Raw genomic sequence first — 25,369 nt, 5'->3', positions numbered from 1 at the left:
CTAACCCAACGCAAATTTAATCCAACTTTATTCTCTCAATATTGTCTTTGTTTTCCCCCAAGATTCTACCAATCACCTACACACTATGGCAGTTTAGTGGCCAATTAACCTATCAACTTGCACATCTTGGGGATGTTGGGATGGGGTTACTGGTGCACCTGGAGGATACACACGCAATCACAGGGCGAATGTGAAAGCCGCACGCAGACGTCACCCGAGGTCAGGATCGAACCCGGGTCTCTTGATCCGCGAGGCAGCAGCTCTCCCAGCTGCACCACTGTTCCGCCCCGCAATTATAGGATGCAAATTGCTGGAGTGACTCAGCGGATCAGCGGCACGGCATCTCTGTGGAACATGGATCACGTTTCGGGTTGGGGGCCTGCTTCACACTAGTATCTGTAGTTCCTTGTATAACAGTATAACAACACTTTATTGTCACTCGGCACAAACACCGAGCGAAATTTCAGCAGTCACAGACACAACAAAAAAGAAAAGAACACAGGACACCCGACCCGAACACAAACATCCATCACAGTGACTCCAAACACCCCCTCACTGTGATGGAGGCAACAAAACTTCCCCTCTCTTCCCCCCGCACCCACGGACAGGCAGCTCGACCCCTACCGAGGCAACCGACACGCACAGCCCCCGCGGCTGAGCCGCCCCGGGCACCGAAACGTCCCGCGGCCACACCGGGCGATGTTAAGTCCAGCGGCCGAGCCGCACCGGGCACCGAAACGTCCCGCGGCCGAGCCGCGCCGGCGATGTTAAGTCCAGCGGCCAAGCCGCGCCGGGCACTGAAACATCCCGCGGCCGAGCCGCACCGGGCACTGAAACGTCCCGCGGCCGCACCGGGCGATGTTAAGTCCAGCGGCCGAGCCGCACCGGGCACTGAAACGTCCCGCGGCCGAGCCGCACCGGGCACTGAAACGTCCCGCGGCCGCACCGGCGATGTTAAGTCCCGCAGCCGCGCCGGGCGATGGAAGGTCCCGCGGGCGAGCTGCGCCCCGGGGAAGAGACCTACTACACCACACCCCACCCCCCCACCACACATACACAGCCAAAAACAGAAACAAAAACCATCCCAGCACCGACACAAACAAAAAAAAAGAAAAAAAGACAACAGACTGCCAGAGAGCCGCAGCCGTTAGGCGCAGCCAACTCCTCACTATAAGGGAATTGCACGTAAGTTCATAAGGTTGAAGGGCGTGATGCACGGAGGACAAGCCATCAGGAGGACATGGTGGCTTCCGGTATACACTAGTAACACATGCAACACATACGTTCTTACCTTGACAAAACCGCCAAAATGGTCAATTTTTGTGCTGTAAGAAATGGGGGAGAAGCTGGAGGATCCGGCGATGGAGTACGAACCGGGAGAAGGCCTACAAAGCCCACGGACGCAAGAAGCAGCTGGGAAGACGTCTGGCCAGCCGGCTGGAGAAGGGAAAATGCGACCGGGAAGGGAGGCGGGCGAGCAAGGTTGAGAAGCAGAGGGCCGCTGACCGGGGGGAGAAGAAGAGGAGGAGGAGGAAAAGACGGGGTTAAGCGAGCTGGGAGGGGAGCAGCGGGAAGAACCCGAGCCGAGGGGCTTGGAGGGTCTGCAGGAGCAGCAGCGGTGAGCTGATGGCCAAGGGCTCAGAGAGCCGTGCTCAACGGCCTTGGAGGATGAGGCGGTGGAAGAGGAGGAGGAACAGAGTGTCGAGCCCGAAGAGGAAGTGGAGCTGGGGAGGCCAATCGGCAGCGGAGGCCGTGCAGCAGCGAGAGCTGGGGCGGGCGCTGGGAGCCAAGGCAATTGGCGGCGAGCCAGGCCGCGGTTCTGCTCGGCGGCCCCAGCCTCGAGGTGTTGAGTGCCGGCCAAGTGGAAACGGAGCCCGGCTGATGGAGATGGCGAGCGGGGAGAAGGGCTGGAGGGCCAGCAGGAGGGGCTGAAGAGCCGCAGGAGGTGAGGCACGGAGCAGGGGCGCCGACCCTGGAGTAGAGAGAAGCATAGGAATGGCGAGATGTGTCAGGACACTCGGAGCGCCGGGAGGGAGCCGGAGACTCGCTGATGGGAAAGACTGGGGAAGCCGAGCTGCATCAAAGTGCAGCCGCAACATTCAACTGCAAAACTCTCTCAAATTAGGACTGACGAATTGTTTCACAACAGAAGTTGTTCCAAACATAAAATAGAAGGAAAAGACTAAGCAAATATCCCAACTCTTTAATGGCAGCCATAGTAAGTGCTTACTTGAAGTTCACTGCTTGCCCTCCAGTATGTGTTGCGTGGCAACAGTACGAGGCACGGGTCGTGACCTCGCCTGCCGTGCAGCCCCCTATTATCCACGCTGCGAACTCACACAGAAGGGAGAGGAAGCAAGGAAGTCTGGAGGGGGGAAGCGCACACTGGCCGGCCATCAATCGGAACTACCTCATGCCCATGGAACCCTTCCTGTCAGAACCAAGGAGTGGTGCGACAAGTTTGATCTCTCTGCCCACTTATCTGTCAGTAAACGTCTTGCCCTTTCACCCTGGCAGATATGCTGCATAAAAACAGATCCTTTAGCCCACTGCATTTGTGCCTGCCATCATGATTATCTCTACTAATCCCACTTGCCAATATTATTTTCCTATCCCTCTATGTCCTGTTCATTTAAATTCCTGTCCAGATGACTCTTAAATGTTGTTACTGTTCCTGCCTCCACCACCTCTGGCAGCTCATTCCAGATGCCAGGTACTCTGTGGAAAAGAATTACCCCTCAGATTCCCTTTAAATATCTTAAAGTCATACTGCGTGGAAACTGGCCCATTGGCCCAACCGGCCAACATGCCCCATCTATACTAGTCGCGCCTGCTTACGTTTAGTCCATATCCTTCTAAACCTTTCCTAGCCATGTACCCATCTAAATGTCTTTCCTCCAGCCTTAAACATGCGCCCTTTAGTTTTAGACACTCCTACTAGGGGAAACGGACTCTGTCATCACGTGGTCAAACTTATTACAAGGCATATTTTCAAATATTAGTGGATATCGTACATTTATGCTGCAGGACGTTTAACAATTTTGTCCACCATAATCCAAAGGAATTATTAATCTTTTAATTCTGTTTCTTTAATCAGAAATTAGACGAGGGACACTGCAGTAAGGTGGCTGCACATTATAATGAGCTTCAAGAACACGGATTGGCAGTGCGCAATCAGAGTCGAATCTTTTACATGCGCAATTTCAACAATTGGATCAAGAGTGTCCTTATTGGTAAGTCCAAAGTTTGACTTTAGACTTTAGAGGTATGGTGCGGGAACATGCCCCTTCGGCCCACTGAGTCCATGCCGACCAGCGATGACCTCGTACAATAGACCAGGGGTGGCCAAACTTGCTTAATGTAAGAGCCACATACGATAAAGTTCAGATGTTTGAGAGCTGCAAGACATGAACTTAAATATTTTTACTAACCATGAACATTAAACTTACGTTTTATTCCAATGGGGTCTCAATTCATACCCAGTAAATAATTATAAAGCTTGAAATTTTTTCTTATTTACCTTTTATATTAACTGATGAAAAAAGGAGCTCAGCCAACATATTTCCACGAGCCGCATATTAAAGGTCAAAGAGCCGCATGTAGCTCGCGAGCCGCGGTTTGGCCACCCCTGCAATAGACAATAGATGCAGGAGTAGGCCATTTGGCCCTTCGAGCCAGCACCGGCATTCAATGTGATCATGGCTGATCATCCACAATCAGTACCCCCATTCCTGCCCTCTCCCCATACCCCCGTACACACCAGAGACAGTTTACAGTTTTTTTTACTGAAGCGATTAACCTACAAACCTGCACGTCTCTGAGTGTGAAAGGAATCTGGAGAAAACCCGTGCGGTCACTGAGAGAACGTACAAATTCCATACAGACAACACTGGTAGTCAGGATCATAGAAACATGGAAAATAGGTGCAGGAGTAGGCCATTCGGCCCTTCGAGCCATTCAATATGATCATGGCTGATCATCCAACTCGGTATCCCGTACCTGCCTTCTCTCCATACCCCCTGATCCCTTTAGCCACAAGGGCCACATCTAACTCCCTCTTAAATATAGCCAATGAACTGGCCTCAACTACCTTTTGTGGCAGAGAATTCCACAGATTCACCACTCTGTGTGAAAAAAAACTTCCTCATCTCGGTCCTAAAAGACTTCCCCCTTATCCTTAAACTGTGACCCCTTGTTCTGGACTTCCCCAACATCGGGAACAATCTTCCTGCATCTAGCCTGTCCAACCCCTTAAGAATTTTGTAAGTTTCTATAAGATCCCCCCTCAATCTTCTAAATTCCAGCGAGTACAAGCCGAGTCTATCCAGTCTTTCTTCATATGAAAGTCCTGCCATCCCAGGAATCAATCTGGTGAACCTTCTCTGTACTCCCTCTATGGCAAGAATGTCTTTCCTCAGATTAGGAGACCAAAACTGTACGCAATACTCCAGGTGTGGTCTCGCCAATGCCCTGTACAACTGCAGCAGAACCTCCCTGCTCCTATACTCAAATCCCCTCGCTATGAATGCCAACATACCATTCGCTTTCTTCACTGCCTGCTGCACCTGCATGCCTACTTTCAATGACTGGTGCACCACGACACCCAGGTCTCGCTGCATCTCCCCTTCTCCTTATCGGCCACCATTCAGATAATAGTCTGCTTTCCTGTTCTTGCCACCAAAGTGGATAACCTCACATTTATCCACATTATACTGCATCTGCCATGCATTTGCCCACTCACCTAACCTATCCAAGTCGCGTTGCAGCCTCCTAGCATCCTCCTCACAGCTAACACTGCCCCCCAGCTTCGTGTCATCCGCAAACTTGGAGATGTTGCATTCAATTCCCTCGTCCAAATCATTAATATATATTGTAAATAACTGGGGTCCCAGCATTGAGCCTTGCGGTACCCCACTAGTCATCGATCCTGAGTCTCTGGTGCTGTAAGGCAGCGACTCTACCATTGCATCATTATGCCACCCACTTGTTTTATCTTTCCATCGCAAGGAAATAAAATCACTTTGTATTTATACTGACTTTTCACAGGCGCTTCAAAAAAAAAGTGCCTTAGAAACTTAGCTGCATTTGTAATTTGGGAAATATGGCAGTACTTTGCTTTTTCTAAATACAATTTTTAAAAAGTCACTTCAATTGCATATGTATGTTTTTTTTGTTGCTTCTGGAATTTCGATTTGGAACCTGGAGGAAGTTGAAAGTAAAATGGGCATAGATTGAAATGTTGATTTGGTGCATTAGTGATTTGGTGGGAGGCATCAAAATAACAGGCTAATTAGGACTGAACAAACAGCCAGTGACTGAAACCTTGAAATTGGCTGCATTTTTTGCAGTTTGGTTAGACTGCATTTGGAGTATTGCGTGCAGTTCTGGACACCCTATTACAGGAAGGATGTAGAGGCTTTGGAGCCGGCGTAGAAGAGTTTTATCACAAAACTCTCTGGATTAGATGGGTAGGAAATGTTTAGAGAGATATGTTAAGAGAAAAAGAGTAGCAAAGTCAAATGTGGGTCCCTTGAAGGCAGATACGGGTGAAATTATTATGGGTAACAAGGAAATGGCAGAAGAGTTGAACGGGTGCTTCGGATCTGTCTTCACTAAGGAAGACACAAACAATCTCCCAGATGTACTGGAGGACAGAGGATCTAGGGGGGTAGAGGAACTGAAATAAATTTTCATTAGGCGAGAAATAGTATTGGGTAGACTAATGGGACTGAAGGATGATAAATCCCCTGGGCCTGATGGTCTGCATCCCAGGGTCCTCAGGGAGGTGGCTCTAGAAATAGTGGACGCGTTGGTGATCATTTTCCAATGTTCAATAGATTCGGGATCAGTTTCTGTGGATTGGAGGATAGCTAATGTTATCCCACTTTTCAAGAAAGGAGCGAGAGAGAAAACGGGGAATTACAGACCAGTTAGCCTGACTTCGATTGTGGGAAAGATGCTGGAGTCAATAATTATAGAGGTGATAACGGTGCATTTGGATAGCAGTAAAAGGATAAAAGTCCAAGTCAGCATGGATTTATGAAAGGGAAATCATGCTCGAGTAATCTTCGGGAATTTTTTGAGGACGTGACAAGTAAAATGGATGAAGGGGAACCAGTGGATATAGTGTATCTAGACTTTCAGAAAGCCTTTGATAAGGTCCCACACGGGAGATTGGTGAGCAAAATTAGAGCACATGCTATTGGGGGTAGCGTGTTGACATGGATAGAAATTTGGTTGGCAGACAGGAAGCAAAGAGTAGGAGTAAACGGGTCCTTTTCAGAATGGCAGGCAGTGGCGAATGGAGTGCCGCAAGGCTCGTTGTTGGTTTTATTTACGCAGAGGTTGGTGGGTGCCTGGAGCACAATGTCGGGAGTATTGGTGGAGGCAGATACAATAGTTTAATTTAAGAGACTTTTAGATAGGCACTTGGGCATGCAGAGATATGGATTACGTGCAGGCAGATGAGATTGTTATATCTTGGCGTCATGTTTGCCACAGACCTTTTGGGTTGAAGGGCCTGTTCCTATGTTGTACTGTGTTCTCTGTTAACGGTTTCAGATTTCTGCCATTTTTTTTAACACCGTGCAAGGATCTGAAAGGGGAACATTTTGTAAAGTGGCAAGTGCCTTAATTCGAGCAAGATCACGTTAAACCAACTTTCTGCAGGACCTATATAAACTTATCTGTCATTTTACTGTCCTTTTCACTCTGTAGATACAAAATATTAAAATAAACAAATTATCAAGTTTTCAATGAATTGTGACCAAATGCCAACATCTTGCCTTTTCACAGGCGAGTATCTAGAATTGGTGAGGCGGAAGAACAGGCGTAACATCTCTGTCCTGGACTTGGGTTGTGGAAAAGGTGGTGATTTGCTAAAATGGAAGAAGGGGCAAATTAACAAACTGGTTTGTGTTGGTAAGTAATATGTCGGAGAAACAACATGTCTTTGGGATATTGAACCGGGATGGTTTTTACAAAGTAACTGGTTTGTGTGTGTTTGTTTTTTATCTTTTAAGTTGGCACACATTGAATTAGAAGAACCAATATGCCAGGAGATTGCAGGCAGCTGCAGGTCAAATAAGGTTGTTGTAGTCGGGGATTTTAACTTTCCCAATATTGATTGGGAAATTCATCGTGTGAAAGGTTTAGATGGGGTGCAATTTCTCAAGTGTTCAGGGGAGTTTTCTCCAGCTATATGCAGAGGACCCCACACTGAGAAGGCAGCACTTGATCTAGTCTTGGGAAATTGGGAAGGGCAGGTGAATGAAGTGTTCGTGGAGGAGTATTTTAGGACCAGTGACCATTTTTGATTAGGTTATGGATAGGGACAAAGAGGGCCCATGTGTTAAAATGCTGAATTGAGTAAGGCCAACTTTAAGGGTATGAGAGAAGGTCTTGCTCAAGTTGATTGGAGCAGGTTGATTGAGGGGAAAGGAACATCAGCCAAGTGGGATGTTTTTAAAAGTGTGCTGACAAAAGCTCAGGTTATGCACGTCCCTGTTAGAGTGAAGGGCAAGGCAGGAAAACGTGAGGGAGCTTGGATGACAAGGGAAATTGAGGCATTGGTCAATAGTATGAAAGATGCATGGGATAGATATAGGCTGTTGGGATCAAGTGTATCCTTGGAAAAGTGTCAGGAACTAAGAAGCAAACTAAAAAAGGAAATCAGAAGAGCCAAAAGGGGCCAGGAGATAGCTCGGGCAGATGGCATTAAGGACAATCCCAAGAGATTTTATAAATACATTAAGGGAAAATGCGTAGCTAGAGAGAGAGTGGTACCCCTCGGGAATCAAAGCGGTTAACTCTGTGGCGCCACAGGAGATGGGCAAGATCCTCAATGAGTATTTCTCCTCTATCTTTACCAAAGGGAAAGGTAGGAGGACGGAAGAACTTAGGGTAGTTCAATGGAAGTGTCTTGAGATTAGTCAGTATTAAGGTCGAAGAGGTGCTGAAGGTACCTTGCCCATGTTATGATACAGAAGGGGGTTAGCTCCCAGCCGAGTGATCTCAACAGTCACGTTGTCCCTTTCTTGCTTCTCTGCACCCCTGTCACTTATTCTCATAGAGTCATAGAGTCCTACAGCACAGAAAGAGGCCCTTCGGCCCATCGTGTCCGCGCCGCCCGTTACCAAACACAGTCTAATTTTAATCCCATTTTCCCGCATTTGGACCGTAGCCCTGAATGTTGTAGCATTTCAAGTGCCCATCCAAATGCCTCTTAAACGTTGTGAGTGTTCCCGCCTCCACCACCACCCCAGGCAGTGAGTTCCAGACTCCAACCACCCTCTGGGTGAAAAAGTTCTTTCTCCCATCCCCCCGAAACCTCCCTCCCCTTACCCTGTATCTATGTCCCCTCGTTGTTGAACCTTCCACCAGTGGAAGAAGTTCCCCGCCATCTACCTTATCCATGCCCCTCATGATCTTGTACACCTCGATCATGTCCCCTCTCAGCCTTCTCTGCTCCAGGGAAAACAACCCCAGTCTGCCCAGTCTCTCCTCATAGCTGAGGCCCTTCATCCCTGGCAGCATCCTGGTGAATCTCCTCTGCACCCTCTCCAAAGCTATCACATCCTTTCTATAATGTGGTGACCAGAACTGTACACAATACTCCAGCTGTGGCCTCACCAGTGTTCTGTACAATTCCATCATTACCCCCCTACTTTTATATTCGATGCCCCGGCTAATGAAGGCCAGTAACCCATATGCCTTTTTAACCACCCTATCCACCTGTCCTGCTGCCTTCAAGGACTTGTGTACCTGTACTCCAAGGTCCCTCTGTACCCCTGTCTTCCCTAGGGTCCTTCCATTCATGGTGTACTCCCTCTCCAAGTTATTTCTGCCAAAGTGCATCACCTCGCACTTTTCAGGATTAAATTCCATCTGCCACTGCTCCGCCCATCTGACCATCTCATCTATATCTTCCTGCAGCTTGCAGATCCCTTCTTCGCTATTCACCACCCCCCCTACCTTTGTGTCATCTGCAAACTTGCTGATCATGCCCTGTACGTTGACATCCAGATCATTTATGTAGATTACAAACAGTAAGGGACCCAACACCGATCCCTGAGGCACCCCACTGGACACTGGCCTCCAGTCACAGAAGCACCCTTCTACCATCACCCTCTGCCTTCTGTCACTAAGCCAGTTTTTTAATCCATTTTGCCAAGGTGCCCTGGATACCTTCTTGACTAGTCTCCTGTGTGGGACCTTGTCAAAAGCCTTACTGAAATCCATGTATACCACATTCACTGCACTACCCCCATCTACCTCCTTGGTCACCCCTTCAAAAAATTCAATCAAGTTAGTCAGACACGACCTTCCCTTAACAAAGCCATGTTGACAATCCTTAATTAACCCTTGATCCTCCAAGTGAAGACTGATTCTGTCCCTCAGAATCTTTTCTAGCAGCTTCCCCACCACCGATGTCAGACTCACCGGCCTGTAGTTCCCAGGTTTATCCCTACTGCCCTTTTTAAATAATGGCACCACATTAGCTATCCTCCAGTCCTCCGGTACATCCCCTGTTGCAAGAGAGGCTCTGAAAATTTGTGCCAGAGCCCCCGCAATCTCCTCCCTTGCCTCTCTCAGCATCCTGGGATACATCTCGTCAGGGCCCGGAGACTTATCCACTTTTAAGCCTGCCAGAGCCTCCAGCACTGCCTCCCTGTCAATAGCAATATGCTCAAGAACATCACAACCCTCCTGCTCCATTTCTAAGTCTGCATCGCCCTCCTCCCTCGTAAAAACAGATGCAAAAAATTCATTTAAAACATCTCCTACATCCTCTGGCTCCACACACAGCTTTCCACTATGGTCCCTGATGGACCCCACTCTTTCCCTCGTTATCCTCTTACCCTTGATATACTTATAGAACACTTTGGGATTTTATTTTATTTTGCCCGCTAGTGCTATCTCATGGCCCCTTTTTGCTCTCCTAATTTCTTTTTTAAGAACCGCCCTACACCTTCTGTATTCCTCTAATGATGTCTGTGCCTTAAGTTCTTTATGCCTTCCAAAAGCCCCCTTTTTTTCCGAATCAATCCTACTATATCGTTCGACATCCAAGGTTCTTTGGACTTGTTTGTCCCACCCTTGAACTTTAGGGGAACATGCTTCCTCTGTACTTTTTCAATTATTCCTTTGAATGACTCCCACTGTTCTGATGCGGTCCTCCCCACGAGAAGCTGATCCCACTCCACCAGGGCCAACTTCTGCCTTATCAGATTAAAATCGGCCTTGCCCCAATTTAGAAATTTTCCTCTTTCCTCTGGTCCCTCTTTATCCTTTTCCATTACCACCTTAAATATCACTGAATTGTGATCACTGTCACCAAAATACTCTGCCACTGACACTTCAGCCACCTGTCCGGCCTCATTTCCCAAGATTAAGTCCAATACCGCCCCCTCCCTTGTTGGACTTTCAACATATTGGCTCAAAAAGCCCTCCTGGATGACCCTTAGGAACTCTGCACCCTCAGGGCCCTTGACACTTTGGCTATCCCAATCAATATTCGGGAAGTTGAAATCCCCTACGATTACTACCCTGTTGTTTTCACACACCCCCGAGATTTGCCTACAAATATGTTCTTCTATTTTCCTCTGACTGTTTGGGGGTCTGTAGTATACACCCAGTAAGGTGCATGCCCCTTTTCTATTTCTCAATTCCACCCAAATAGCCTTATTTGAGGAACCCGCTAATATGTCATCCCTTCTTACAGCAGAAATAGATTCTTTGATTAATACTGCAACACCCCCTCCCCTTTTTCCCTGCTCTCTGTCTCTCCTGAAGATTCTATATCCTGGAATATTGAGCTGCCAGTCCTGCCCTTCCTTCAACCATGTTTCCGTAATGGCAACAATGTTGTACTCCCATGTGTTCAGTAACACCTTCAATTCATCCCCCTTGCTTCCAATACTCCTTGCATTAAAATAAACGCCGTTCAGACTTGCCCTACCCCATTGTGCTGGGGCATTCTTGTTCTGCCTCCCAATCTGACCATTTTTTTCCTCCATATTTTCCTTCTCCTCACCCCCTATACTAGCTCCATGCTGTATCCCAACCCCCTGCCAAATTAGTTTAAACCCTCCCCAACAGTGCTAGCAAACCTCCCCGCCAGGATATTGGCCCTCCTCTGGTTAAGGTGGAGACCGTCCGGCCTATACAGTTCCCACCTTTCCCAGAAACAGGCCCAATTATCCAGAAAAACGAATCCCTCCCCCCTGCTCCAACTCCTGAGCCACACATTAAACTGCTCTATCCTCCTATTTCTATACTCACTAGCTCGTGGCACAGGGAGTAATCCAGAGATTACAACCTTAGATGTCCTACACTTCAATCCTCTACCTAGTCGTTTTTTTAACTCTCTTCCTAGCCCCCTAAATTCTCCTTTCAGGACCTCTTCCCTTATCCTACCTATATTGTTGGTACCTATATGTACCACGACCTCTGGCTCCTCTCCCTCCCCTTTCAGGATATCCTGGACACGCTCAGACACATCCCGGACACCGGCACCAGGGAGGCAAACCACCATCCGGGTCTCCCGACTGCGTCCACAGAATCGCCTATCTGACCCCCTCACTATAGAGTCCCCTATCACTATCGCTCTCCTCTTCCTTTCCCTACCCTTCTGAGCATCAGGGCCGGACTCCGTGCCAGAGGCCCGGGCGCCGTCGCTGCCCCCAGGTAGGCTATACTCCCCAACAACTCCTAAACAGGAGTATTTATTGCCAAGGGGTACATCCACTGGGGTACTCTCTCGTCCCTTCCTCTGCTCCTTGCCCCCCCTATCCGTGACCCACTTGTCTACCTCCCGTGGTCTTGGAGTGACCACCTCTTTATAACTCCTCTCTATAACCTCCTCACTCTCCCAAACCAGATGGAGGTCATCAATCTGCCGCTCCAGGTTCCTAATACGGTCCCTTAGGAGCCCCATCTCATCGCACCTGGCGCAGATGTGGATGTCTGGAAGACTATCAGACTATCAGACTCCCAGATTCCCCACATCCGACACCCAGAACAATAAACTGCCCTGGCACTCATACTCTCCAAACAAAGCCCTGTGCTCGGTTACTAAACCTACCGCCCGGCCGCAGCTCCAACCGCCCACCCAAAAGAACTGAGTGATCTCCTGGGAGAGGCGAAAAACCGGATTAAAAACCCAGGCCAATTTGGGAAAAAAAATCCGGGAAATTCCTCTCCGACCCCAAGCTAGGCGATCGAAACTTGTCCGGGAGATCACACAGGTCTTACTCCTTACTATCTCCTTACTATCTCCACCAATACTTCCCAAGCTGCTGCTGGCTGCTTACACTTCTCTTGCACTTACCCGTCAATTTCCCTTTATTTTAGTCACAAGGAGCCATTTAATACATCAGCATGTCTTTGTGGTGTGAGGGGAAACCAGAACACCCAATTAACACCCACAAGATCCAGGGGATGATGTACAAATTCCCCACATGTAACACACAAGGTTAGGATTAAAATTGGATTCCTGGAACTACGATTCAGCAGTAGTTACTGCTGTGCCATCCCTATGATAATGGAAGGCTCCCGCCCTGTAATGAAGATACACTGATTTTGGGAATGACAGCATTTTGATGCAGAAGATGAAGGAATTGCGATCATATTTGCAAGTCAGGATAGTGTGTGGCTTAGTGGTGACCCATGTCTATTGTCATCTTGGTCGATTTTACGGTTTTGTTGTATGCTGATGAAGACATCTTTGTAAGTTGGAGACACAAGACACTGCACATGCTGCAATCTTAAGAAAAAACATGTGCTGGAAAAAATCAGCAGGTCAGGCAGCATCTGGAGAGGAAATGGACAGATGATGTTTTGTTTCTGGAGCTTTATTTAGACAACCAATGCAAGTTGGTACAGTAAACGCAGAGGTCGCAGCTATATTCATTGGGGATGGCAGGAGTAAAGGATCAGGATTGTGGACTAGGTGCTGGCCTAGAAGCCAACTCTGCCCTACATGGGTAGGAAGGAACTGCAGATGCTGGTAAAGACTGAAGATAGTCACAAAAGTGCTGGAGTAACTCAGCGGGTTGGGCAGCATCTCTGGAGAAAAAGGATGGGTAACGTTTCTGGTCGAGACCCTTCTTCACACGGACATCAGACTGACTACTCCAGTCTAAAGAAGGGTTCTGACCCAACACATCACCCATCCTTTTTCTCCAGAGATGCTGCATTTCTCCAGCATTTTGTGTCTACCGTTGCCCTATATGGCCCTGATCTTACTGATCGTCTAGGAAGGGGGAGGGGGGCGAGGAGATCCTTTTTAATGGTCTGCCTCTCCTATTTGACTTGTTTGACTAATCTTCTGGAATTTTTTGAGGATGTTACAAGTAGAATGGATAAGGGAGAACCAGTGGATGTGGTGTATCTGGATTTTCAAGAAGCCTTTGACAAGGTCCCACACAAGAGATTGGTGTGCAAAATTAGAGCACATGGTATTGGGGGAAGGGTATTGACATGGATAGAGAACTGGTTGGCAGACAGGAAGCAAAGAGAAGGAATTAACAGGTCCTTTTCAGAATGGCAGGCAGTGACTAGTGAGGCTCAGTGCTGGGACCCCAGTTATTTAAATGTAACATCTCCAAGTTTTGGATGACATAAAGCTGGGTGGCAGTGTGAGCAGCGAGGAGGATGCTATGAGGCTGCAGGGTTACTTGGACAGGTTGGGTGAGTGGGCAGATGCAGTATAAGGTGGATAAATGTGGTTATCTAAATTGGTGGCAAGAACAAGATGGCAGATTATTATCTGAATGGCGTCAGATTAGGAAAAGGGGAGGTGCAATGAGACCTGGGTGTCCTTGTACATCAGTCACTGAAAGTAAGCATGCAGGTACAGCAGGCAGTGAAGAAAACAAATGGCATGTTAGCCTTCATAGCGAGAGGATTTGAGTATTGGAGCAAGGAGGCCCTACTGCAGTTGTACAAGGCCCTGGTGAGACCACACCTGGAGTATTGTGTGCAGTTTTGGTCTCCTAATTTGAGGAAGGACATTGTTGCTATTGAGGGAGTGCAGCATAGGTTCACCAGGTTAATTCTCGGGATGGCAGGACTGACGAATGAAGAAAGAATGGGTCGACTGGGCTTGTATTCACTAGAATTTAGAAGGATGAGAGGGGATCTTATAGAAACATATAAAATTCTTCAGGGGTTGGACAGGCTAGATGCAGTTTCCGATGTAAGGGGAGTCCAGATCCAGGGGTCTGGTTAAGAATAGTTAAACCAGTTTAAGTGCCAAATGGCCTACTCCTGCACCTATTTTCTATGTTTCTATTCAGGATATGGGATTTCCCGCTACCCTCAGATTGGGACTAGGTATTGGTCTATTATCCCAGAGAGATGGTGTCTCCTGTACTGAAATTTGGAGAATAGATGTATGAGCCAATGTAGTAGAAAATTGATGTAAAAAATGTATCTTTATACTCATTTGCGAATGATTACTTGAACGTTTCTCGCTCTTCCCTCTCCCAACAGATATCGCTGACGTTTCCGTGGAACAGTGCACTAAGCGATATGCTGACATGAAATTCAGAGGCTACTCTAATGAACCTCTCTATGCTGCAGAGTTTATAAGAGCAGACTGCACCAAGGTATCATCCTTTAAATATAGGATTATCTGTTCGTTTGGATTAGTTCCAAGTCCATTTCTGAGATATTGTTGCATCTTGTGAAAAGCTCTGTGACTTGATCTTTCAAAGCATGCGGTTCAGTTTATTTTTTGTGAAAAAACAATGATAATGGTAACAGCACGCATGAATTATAGAAGAGTTGAAAGTTTGTTTATATAACAAGGATTTTGGCAACCAGTGGCACTCACTGTCTTTAATACGCCACAATTTATACATTTGGCTTCGGATTCACACTTTTTAATGCTTCAGCCAATAATATTAATAAGCTAAATTAGTCACAGTCTTACAACACGGAAACAGGCTCTTCGACCCAAATCAATCCTTAGACTTTAGACTTTATAGATAAAGTGTGGAAACAGGCACTTTGACCCACTGAGTCTGAACCGACCAGTGAACACTAACTATCCTACATGCTAGGGACAATTTACAATTTTTTACCAAAGCCAATTAACCTCCAAACCTGTACATCTTTGGAGTGAGGGCGGAAACTGGAACACGTACGCCTACACTAAACTATTTTTGCAGTAAAGAAGTTGGGCATGATTTTAATCTTACTTATGAAATCTAAATATGTGTGTACAACTATTGACTTGTATTGTCTATTGCAACAAGCACAGTTTACATCAGGGAAAGCCAAATCAGTTGCTGGAAACAAGGAACTGCAGGTGCTGGTTTACAAAAGACCCAGAGTGTTGGAGTAACTCAGCAGTTCAGGCAGCATCTCAGATGAACATGGGAAGGTGACATTCTCTCTGGACCCTTCTTCAGACTGAATTAGTTGCTATTTTGCTGTATATTTTATCATGTGATTGAGGGACATTGCATCCCTGGAGAGGCTGATCTTTCCAACCAGGCTGAAACCTTCAGCTTTGTAAATGCATTAAAAGCAGTTTTTAACTGAAGGAGTGTTATGGTTGTACGATACAACTCGGAATGCATTTGGCTTTCTTTGCTCGTGTGCTGGTTCTTTGAAAAGAGCTGTCACTTTGGTCCTGTTTTTCTTTGTTCCTTTCACTCGGCAAGGTTTTGCCCTTGAGTATTAATTCGATTTCCTATCAAATCTGCTTCCACCACCTCAGGTGGAACAGTCCCAACCACAGTGACATATTGCCATCCAAGAGAAGAGGATGAAGTCTTTGTAGTCATAGCCTGTCTTGCGGTAGCGTGAGTGGGGGAAGATGAATGAAGCTGTCAAGAAAACTGAATGCATGCTTGAACTGTGAAAGGCAGCAGAAAGATTGCTGGAAATCTGAAATAAGATAGTAAATATTTAATTTCCTCAAATTGCATTGCTCTAAATGACAAGTTCTGATTAAGAGGCATTCATTTCAAAGGAACAGGATGCATCACCAATGTCCCAGTTTACCTCGTTGTGGCTTTTGCATTATTTTTTAATTTGCACTTTCTTTGCAGCCGCATTCTGCTTCCTTCCTCTTTTCTACTGCTTGTTGTACTCTTGTATGGTTTGGCTGAGCTTAGTTTAGACATAGAGCATGAAAACAGGCCCCTCGGGTGCATCGAGTCCACTCCGACCACCAGTCACCCATTCACACTCGCTCGAGGTTATTCCACTTTTGTATCCATTTCTTACATATTAGGAGCAATTTACAGAGGCCAATTAACTTACAAACTGGCGATTTGTAGTCCTGAATGGTATGGTTTGCTTGGATAGTGCACAAATTAGGGTGCAGGGCAGCACAGTAGGGCAATGGTAGAGTTACTGCCTGACAGCACCAGAGACCCGGGTTCGATCCTGGCTACGAGTCAAGGTTTTGTATGTTTTCCCTCTGATTGTTACCGTTAAGTCTAAAACAAAACTTTTCTACCATCTCGATACGCATGGCAATGCCAATCTGATACCAATTTCCCTCTTGGACAGCACCAAAAGCATTTGTCAATCGGACTTTCTTGATCTCCATTACAGGCGTGACCTTTTGATCTTTCCACCCCTTCTCTGCAACTTACTACTTCAGTTTGGATGAAGAGTCATTGATTTGAAATGGTAACTCTTATTTCTCTTGCAGACGCTGCCTTACCTGCTGACTATCTTCTGCATTTTCTTGCTTTATTTCAGATTTTAGTCATCTTTAGGGAAGCTCGGTTGCCCAATTGGCAGAGCTGCTGCCTTACAGCGCCAGAGACCTTGGGCGTCATCTGTGCGGAGTTTGCACGTTCTCTTCATAGCCTTGTGGGCTTCCTCCGGGTGCTCTGATTTCCTCCCACATCCCAAAGACGTGTAGATTTGTAGGTTGATTGGCCTCTGTAAAGTGCCCCCAGTGTGTTGGGAGTGGATGAGAAAGTGGGATAGCATGGAACTAGTGTGAATGGGTGATTGATGGTTGGCAAGGGCTCGGTGCGCTGAAGGGGCTGTTTGCATATTATATTTCAATTCAATCTGTTACTAGAATTTGTCACTGAAAGCAGTTTTTCCTTAGTTACAGTATCCAAAACTTTTAATGATTTTAAGTTGGCTATATTAAATCTCTCCTAAACCTTCCCTGCTCTAGGGAGAGTATCCCAGGTTTAGTCTCCATGTGACTAGTCTTTGTTATGTGGTATAATTTCAGTAAACATCCCTTTTACACTCATTAAGACCATGCCAGCCTTCCTATTTTATTAAATGGTGAACTTTCATTAATATGACAAAGGGCAAGATGGATAAAGATTTACTTGACATGACAGAGATGTTACTTAAAGGTAGCAATTTGGAACAAAGTGGTGTTTAAGTGAACTATAAATAGATGGTTCTTTTTATAGTAGGAAAGAACTGCAGATGCTGGTTTAAATCGAAAGTAGACACAAAATGCTGAAGTAACCCAGCGGGTCAGGCAGCATCTCTGGAGAGAAGGAATGGGTGATGTTGAGGGTCGAGACCCTTCAGACTGATGTTGGGAGGGGGTGGGACAAAGATAGAATGTAGTCGGAGACAGTAAGACTAGTGGGAGAACTGGGAATGGGGAGGGGATAGAGAGAAAGCAAGGGCTATCTGAAGTTAGAGAAGTCAATGTTCATACTGCTGGGTGTAAACTACTCAAGCGAAATATGAGGTGCTGTTCCTCCAATTTGTGCTCGGCCTCACTCTGACAATGCAGGAGGCCCAGGACAGAAAGGTCAGATTGGGAATGGGAGGGGGAGGTGAAGTGCTGAGCCACCAGGTGATCAGGTAGGTTAAAACGTACTGAACGGAGGTGTTCAGCGAAACGATCGCCGAGCCTGCGCTTGGTCTCGCCGATGTAGAGAAGTTGACACCTGGAACAGCGGATACTGTAGATGAGGTTGGAAGAGGTGCAAGTGAACCTCTGCCTCACCTGGAAAGACTGTTTGGGTCCTTGGATGGAGTTGAGGGGGGAGGTAAAGGGACAGGTGTTGCATCTCCTGTGGTTGCTGGGGAAAGTACTTGGGGAGGGGGTGGTTTGGGTGGGAAGGGTGTTGCGGAGGGAACAGTCTCTGCGGAAAGCAGAAAGGGGTGGAGATGGGAAGATGTGTCCAGTAGTAGGATCCCGTTGGAGGTGGCGAAAATGTTGGAGGATTACATGCTGAAGAAGGGTCTCGACCCGAAACGTCACCCATTCCTTCTCTCCCGAGATGCTGCCTGACCTGCTGAGTTACTCCAGCATTTTGTGAATAAATCGATTTGTACCAGCATCTGCAGTTATTTTCTTATACTACATGCTGTATGTATGTTCTTTTGTAGTGTTTGGCTGTTGTTTCGCTTCAGTTCTGATGTACTTTAATTTAAATGCTTTTGCTTTGTTGTTTTTCTAGGAGTTGCTGACTGAGAAATACAAGGATCCAAACGCTACATTTGATATTTGCAGCTGTCAGTTTGTCTACCACTATTCCTTTGAGTCTCTGGAACAAGCAGACACCATGTTAAAGAATGCTTGTGATCGCTTGCGACCGGGAGGATATTTCATTGGAACTACACCAAATGCTTTTGAGCTTGTGTAAGTCAATGCCAAATAATTGAAAATTATGTTGGAAGAAGAATGAACATTAAGTCGTAAATTAATAAAATACAAATTCCATGAAATTAGTTTAATTGTGTGTCAAACTAGGTATGCTGATGCTCATCTTCCTTGATAAGGTCTTTTGTATGAAAATATTTTCTTTGCCATGCTTCTTTCAATTGAGCACATTGGTATGAATTTTTGTTTTTTGGAAAGAACTGCATTAATTCATTCTCTTTCTGTAGGTACTATCACCATGTTTAAGAAACATTTAGATCAGTGGATGGATAGAATAGGTTTAGAGCTTTAAGGGCCAATTGCAGGCAGATGGGACTGGTTTAGATGGGACATGTTGGTCGGCGTGGGCAAGTTGGGCCGAAGGGCCTGTTTCCACACCATATGACTCTGTTTTCTCTGGTGATTGACTCGCGTCTCTTTAAAGTTTCTACACTATTTGCTGGTGTTGTAGCAAAATATGCTTCAAACACTTGTAGCTGCAACCATAGAATATCAACAATATATCAACAAGTTTGTAGAGCTGCTGCCTCACAGCACCAGAGACCCAGGTCTGATTGAGGGTGTTGTCTACGTGGAACGTGCACATTCTCCCTGTGATCGCCTCAGTTTCTCCCAGGTGCTCCAGTTCCCAATCACATCCCAAAGAACTGTGGGTTTGTATGCTAATTGGTCTTTGTAAATTGCCCGCAGTGTGTAGAGAGTGAATGTGAAAATGGGATAACATAGAACTAGTGTGAACCAGTTGATGTGTATTCGGTGGTGCAAAAGGCCTGTTTCCATTTTGTGTCTTTCAATCAATCTGTGAAATTTGCTCAAACTTAGTTCTTTTTGCTATCATACCATTACTGCAGTATGTTCTGTTTATAACATCAAAATCCGAAAACCTCACCTCAACCAATTTCATGCATGCACTGCAGTGACTCTAAGATCATTTACTCAAAGTCAGTATGAGATGGGCAACAGTGGTTGACTCTGCCGAGAATCTCCATGTTCTCGAATTGTGTTCCTTCCATAGACAATAGGTGCAGGAGGAGGCCATTCATTCGGCCCTTCGAGCCAGCACCGCCATTCAATGTGATCATGGCTGATCATTCTCAATCAGTACCCCGTTCCTGCCTTCTCCCCATACCCCCAGACTCCGCTATCCTTAAGAGCTCTATCTAGCTCTCTCTTGATTGCATTCAGAGAATTGGCCTCCACTGCCTTCTGAGGCAGAGAATTCCACAGATTCACGACTCTCTGACTGAAAAAGTTTTTCCTCATTTCAGTTCTAAATGGGCTACCCCTTCTTATTCTTAAAATCTGGCCCCTTGTTCTGGACTCCCCCAACATTGGGAACATGTTTCCTGCCTCTAACGTGTCCAACCCCTTAATAATCTTATACGTTTCGATAACATCTCCTCTCATCCTTCTAAATTCCAGTGTATTCCCTGCGATTTGATTGTGTGTCCCACCTACATGAGGTTTCTTACAGCGTCTTACTCTCTCTCGGCATAACGTCTTGTATTGTGGTATCACTGACGTTACAATTGACTCTCTTCTCTCCGGCCCACTCTCTTCGTCTACTTTTCTCACACTTTTTCCACCATCTGAATTCTTTTGCCAATCTACCTTTCCATATATTTATCCAGCTGCTCTCACAAACTTGTTTTTTGTTTTGTTTATCTGTAGTAACAGGTGATTCTAGTCTGCAGTCATATCACCTGATCCTTAACTACCTTCCAATCCTAAATTTAGTGTATCTAATATGTCTACCAAACCTTTATTACAATAATATGATTCTGCAGCATTGCAAACCGTGTGGGTCAACCACTTAACTAGTTTAAGACCTTTTTTGCAATCTGCATGCTGTTTTTAAATAAAAGTTAATTTACTCTCTCCAATTTTAGATAATACCCTCCCTCCTCCTTCTCTCTCCCTTTCACCACCCCCCCCAACTAATATCTCTCCTCGTTCCCTCCCAGCTATATCTCTCCCACTGACTTTCCATTTCACTCCTGTTCTCTCCTGATCTGACACCACTGACACCATTTTGTCCATCCATCTGCCAATCCCCCTCACATGTATTGCCTATCCCTTGCCAGGGCTTGTCTCGTCCCTGCCTCGTTTCCAGTTTTTCTCCCCCTCCCACCCCATGCTACAGTCGGTCAGAAGAACAGTCCCGACCCAAAACCTCGTCTGACCATGTCCTCCAGAGATGCTCCCTAACCCTCTGAGTTACTCCAGCAGTTTGTGTTTTGCTGTTTTTAAACAGTGGTATGTGGACGTTCATTTGCGTTTATTAGCTCCTTTCATGTACGTACCAACCTTTAACTTTTTCTTTTCTTCAGGAAACGCCTGGAAGCATCAGAGAAGAACTGCTTTGGAAATGAATTGTACAGCGTAACTTTCCAAAAGAAGAGTGAATACCCGCTCTTTGGCTGCCAATATGATTTTAACTTGGAAGGAGTGGTCAATATCCCTGAATTCCTAGTTTACTTTCCATTGTTTGAAGAGTAAGTTTTCCATCTACATCGTAGTGTCAGTAGAGCAATTATTTCAAAATCAGTAGTCCTGAACTACCAATATTAGACCACTGCATTTGCTGCTTTGGAAATATCTATAAAAAAATAGTTCAGTTTCATTGAGATATCACATTGTTCTAAAACTGCTATTATGGGGGGAAAAATAAATTTAAGCCTTGGAAATTATTGCCTTGTGAGGAAATGACTTTTAGTTCAAATTTCACCATCATGCTTTAATTAGACACAATGTGTTGGAGTAACTTAGCAGGTTAGGCAGCAACCCTGGAAGAACTTGGATAGGTGATGTCTTGTGTTGGAACCCTTCCGTCTCAAGAAAGGTCCTGACCCGAAACATCACCTATCCATGTTCCTCAGGGATGCTGCCTGTTCCGCTGAGTCAATCCAGCGCTTTGGTCTCTTTTTTTAGTAAACCAGCATCTGTGGTTCCTTATTTCTATGTGTTTTAATTAGATTTTGTTTTAATTATGTGCTTGGTATCAGTAAAATATATTTGAATGTGAGTAAAAGATATTATTTGAAAGTGGGGAAATTTATCATTTACACCGTTAAGAGCAAACACTGCTTTTGCAGTGTAAAAATTTAATAAAAAAATTATGGTCCAGGGTACTGTATTGTAGTATTGGCAGATACATCCAGATAGCTGTTGCTCTTAAAAATTCCATTGAGACGTTGTGCCGTGATATACTCACAGGAGAATTACCTGTTGAGGTTGGTGCAGTTAAGACTGCACCTTTTGCAAGATGGGATGTTGTCAGATTACTTGGTGGTTTCCTTCGCTATCAAAAGTATTTGAGATTGAGTTTTGTCATTTTGGGGGATCTAAGGAGTTACTATATTGAGCTGAGTTACAGCAGGGTTCATGGTTTGATTCCATTTGGTGGTTTGTGGTGGATATATGGAACGAGCTGCCAGACGGTAGTTGAGGCAGATAAAATATCAACATTTAAAAGACACGTAGACGGGTACATGGATAGGAAAGATTTAGAGGGACGTGAGACAGATGCGGGCAATACGACTTGTTTAGATGGGGCATCTTGGCGGGCATAGAAGATTTGGGCTGAAGGGCTTCTTTCCACACTGTATGACTCTATGACTTTTCCACTAAGATTTTATTTTTATAGAATCATAGAAAAGTACAAAAAAAATCATCCCTTTCAGCCTATATAGACCATGTCGACCGTGATGCCTATTTACGCTGAATTACCTGCATTAGGCCCATGTCTCTACCTTTCCTATCCAAGTACCTTGACAAATGCTATTTTAAACGTTGGGATTGTGCCTCCCTTCATTAACTCCTCCAGCAGCTTGTTATAGAGAATCACCACGTTCTGTGTGATCTTACCCCTCAGATCTTTTAAATGTCTCCCCTCTTATCTTAAACCTGTCTTCTATTTCTAGAATCCCATACCCAGGATCCTGGCTATCTATTCTATCTATACCCATCATGATTTTCTAAACTTCTGAGGTCCCCCCTCAACTGCCTGTTCTGTTCCAATTTATTACGTTGTTTGGGTTTTCAATAGATGTTTAATAGATAATTACATTTTTAACTGTCTTGCATTTAGGCTTTTATGCATGGTTATTAATTTAACATAGATTAGCACGTATATTACAATGATTTGATGGCAGATTTCTAGAGGATTTAAAAAAAAAGTTTTTGTCAACTTTTAAACCTTTACTGGCTTGCATGAGATTTTCAAATTTAGCAGCTCTGCTTTTATGATGTAAATGTATGAACAGTACTGAACCAGAAACAGATTTGTAATGTTCTGTTTGGATGGATTATTCACACATTATATAGCACAAGAAAAGGCCCTTTGGCCCACAATGTCTGTGCTGAACATGATGCTGACCAACTTTTATCTGCCTGCACATGATCCATATCTATCCATTCACTACATATCCATGTGCCTATCCAGAAGTCTCTTAAATGTCAATATTGTATCTAAATGAAGTTTGCAGGGAGACCTGATAGAAGTATATAAAATTATGAAATGGTCAGAATCTTTTTTCCAGGTTGGAAAAATCTAATACTAGAGGGCATAGCTTTTAGGTGAAGGGGCAATGTTTAAAGGGGGTGTGTGCAGGGCAAGTTATTTTTACACTGGGTGGTGAGTGCCTGGAACGCGCTGCCGGGTGGGGGGGGTTAAAGCAGATATGTTAGTAGCATTTAAAAGACGTTTGCAGTGGCATATGGATATACAGGGAGTAGGGGAATGGTTTATGTGCAGGTTGATATGTAATGGTCTTGGCATCATGTTCGGCACAGACATTGTGGGCCGAGGGGCCTGTTCATGTGCTGTACTGTTCTACCTTCTATATAATGTGTGAATAATCCAGCCTAACAGAATATTATAGGTATGAATACATTGGCCCACAAACTCCTTGCTACAGATGACTGCTTCAGTGTGTTGGTAAATCAGGATGAAAGGTAAGATATCGGATCACTAGTACTTGAATCCCTTGTGGAAGCAATGTCCTTTACCATGTATGATGGCCTCTTTATCTGCTTTTAAAGCTGCTGTTTGTCTGTTGTTCAGTGTCCCGTTTCTTCTCCCTAGGATGGCTAAACGACACAAGATGAAGCTAGTCTTAAAAAAGACCTTTGCAGAATTTTTCAAAGACAAAGTCCAGAATCCAGAACATAAAACGCTATTGAAGAAAATGAAGTCATTAGAGGTAATGTGAAATACTGAAGGAGATTGGCCTTCGTTGTGTTGGGGCCTATTTTAGTCGAGGAATTAAAAAAAATTACCTATTCCACTTTGCTAAAAACTTTTGGGATGGCTTGACGCATAAATTAATTTATCCAGCTGCTCCAGTTTCCTCCCACATTCCAAAGATGTGTTGGTTTGTAGGTTAATTGGCTTCTGTAAATTGTCCACTGCCTAGGATAGAACTTAATGTACAGGTGATTGCTGGTCTGCGCTGACTCAAGGGCCGAAAGGCCTGTTTCTAAATGTATGTCTAAAGTCTAAAGCGCCTGGAGAAAACCCATGCGGTCACAGAGAAAGTACAAACTCCACACTGACAGCATCCTGAGTCAGGATCAACACAGGTCTTTGGCACTGTAAGGCAGCTACTATACCGCTGCACCATTGTGCCGCCCAAATGTATTTACCGTTCTGATAACATCTAACATTTGCCACCTTAATCTGTACTGAGTTGTCAGTGGCTCCCTGACTTGTTTATTTTCTATGCATATTTATTTATAATTGTTTATTTAAATAGTGTTAAGAGGTATCCTAATTGCAATGATCATTAGGGTAACTTATAACCTATTGATCATTAATTTATAGAATCTTTAAGTTGCCTTCTCATACTTATTTTTGATGTGTATCTTGTACAGCAATATCCCATTCCAGAGAGCAGTGCCAGTTTGGGGTCTAATAAAGATGATTATGAACATGCAGAAGATTACCTGAAGAACCCACAAGCAAAGCCACCAATTGTAAGCTGAGTCATGGTTATTTTTAGCCTGAGTGGTACAATAAATATGCTGCATCTTTTTAATAGTTTGTAGTTAATTGACTTCACTAGTCACTTGGCAGCAAAAAGGAGAGATCTATTTTAATTCCTGCTAATCGATAGCTAGTGTCCTGATGTCAGGACAATAACCTAGCCGTGAATGTCAGTGATGCGAAAGAGTAAACACTAAATGCTGGAATAACACATCGGGTCAGACGGCACCTCTAGCCAACATGGGTAGGTGACGTTATGGGTCGGGACCCTTCTAATGATCAGTCTGAAGAATGGTCCCAACCTAAAACGTCACCTATCCATTTTCTCCAGAGATGGTACCTGACCCGCTGAGATCCATATCACCAGCAACCTAACCTGGTCCCTTCACACTGATGCAGTGATCAAGAAAGCGTAGTAGTGTATTTACTTTGAATAGACACAAAGTGCTGGAGTAACTCAGTGGGTGAGGCAGCATCTCTGGAGAGAAAGGATGGGTGACATTTTGGATCGGGACCCTTTTTCAAACTCAGTTTCAGCATATTTACTTTCCTGGGTGTCTGGGAAGATTCAGCACGTCTCGGAGAATTCTCTCGAACTATAGAGGATGTAGGAGCTTGAAATCTCCAATGCCCAGACTTAAGAATAACTTCTACCTAACTGCGGTCAGACTCTTAACCAATAACCTCTTTCACGTTCTTCCAGGAGATGCTGCCACATATTCTTACTCTTAACTCTACTTCATTCGCTTATTCCGTTATGTACT

At 45.2% G+C, this 25,369-nt stretch overlaps 1 protein-coding gene across 1 annotated transcript in view; it reads left to right on the top strand.

Moving 5' to 3' along the window:
• rnmt (RNA (guanine-7-) methyltransferase) overlaps positions 1 to 25,369 on the top strand; it is a 32,238-nt gene that overhangs the window by 2,287 nt on the left and 4,582 nt on the right. Inside the window, exons 2-8 of the mRNA XM_078398055.1 lie at positions 3,098 to 3,233; positions 6,796 to 6,921; positions 14,497 to 14,612; positions 18,417 to 18,598; positions 20,950 to 21,114; positions 23,706 to 23,823; positions 24,494 to 24,595. Coding sequence (XP_078254181.1) covers positions 3,098 to 3,233; positions 6,796 to 6,921; positions 14,497 to 14,612; positions 18,417 to 18,598; positions 20,950 to 21,114; positions 23,706 to 23,823; positions 24,494 to 24,595 — 945 coding nt within the window. The remainder of the gene's footprint in view (positions 1 to 3,097; positions 3,234 to 6,795; positions 6,922 to 14,496; positions 14,613 to 18,416; positions 18,599 to 20,949; positions 21,115 to 23,705; positions 23,824 to 24,493; positions 24,596 to 25,369) is intronic.

The sequence above is a fragment of the Rhinoraja longicauda genome, chromosome 4, assembly GCF_053455715.1.
Source record: "Rhinoraja longicauda isolate Sanriku21f chromosome 4, sRhiLon1.1, whole genome shotgun sequence".
NCBI lineage: Eukaryota > Metazoa > Chordata > Chondrichthyes > Rajiformes > Arhynchobatidae > Rhinoraja > Rhinoraja longicauda.
This window is presented reverse-complemented; position numbering and strand designations above follow the sequence as displayed.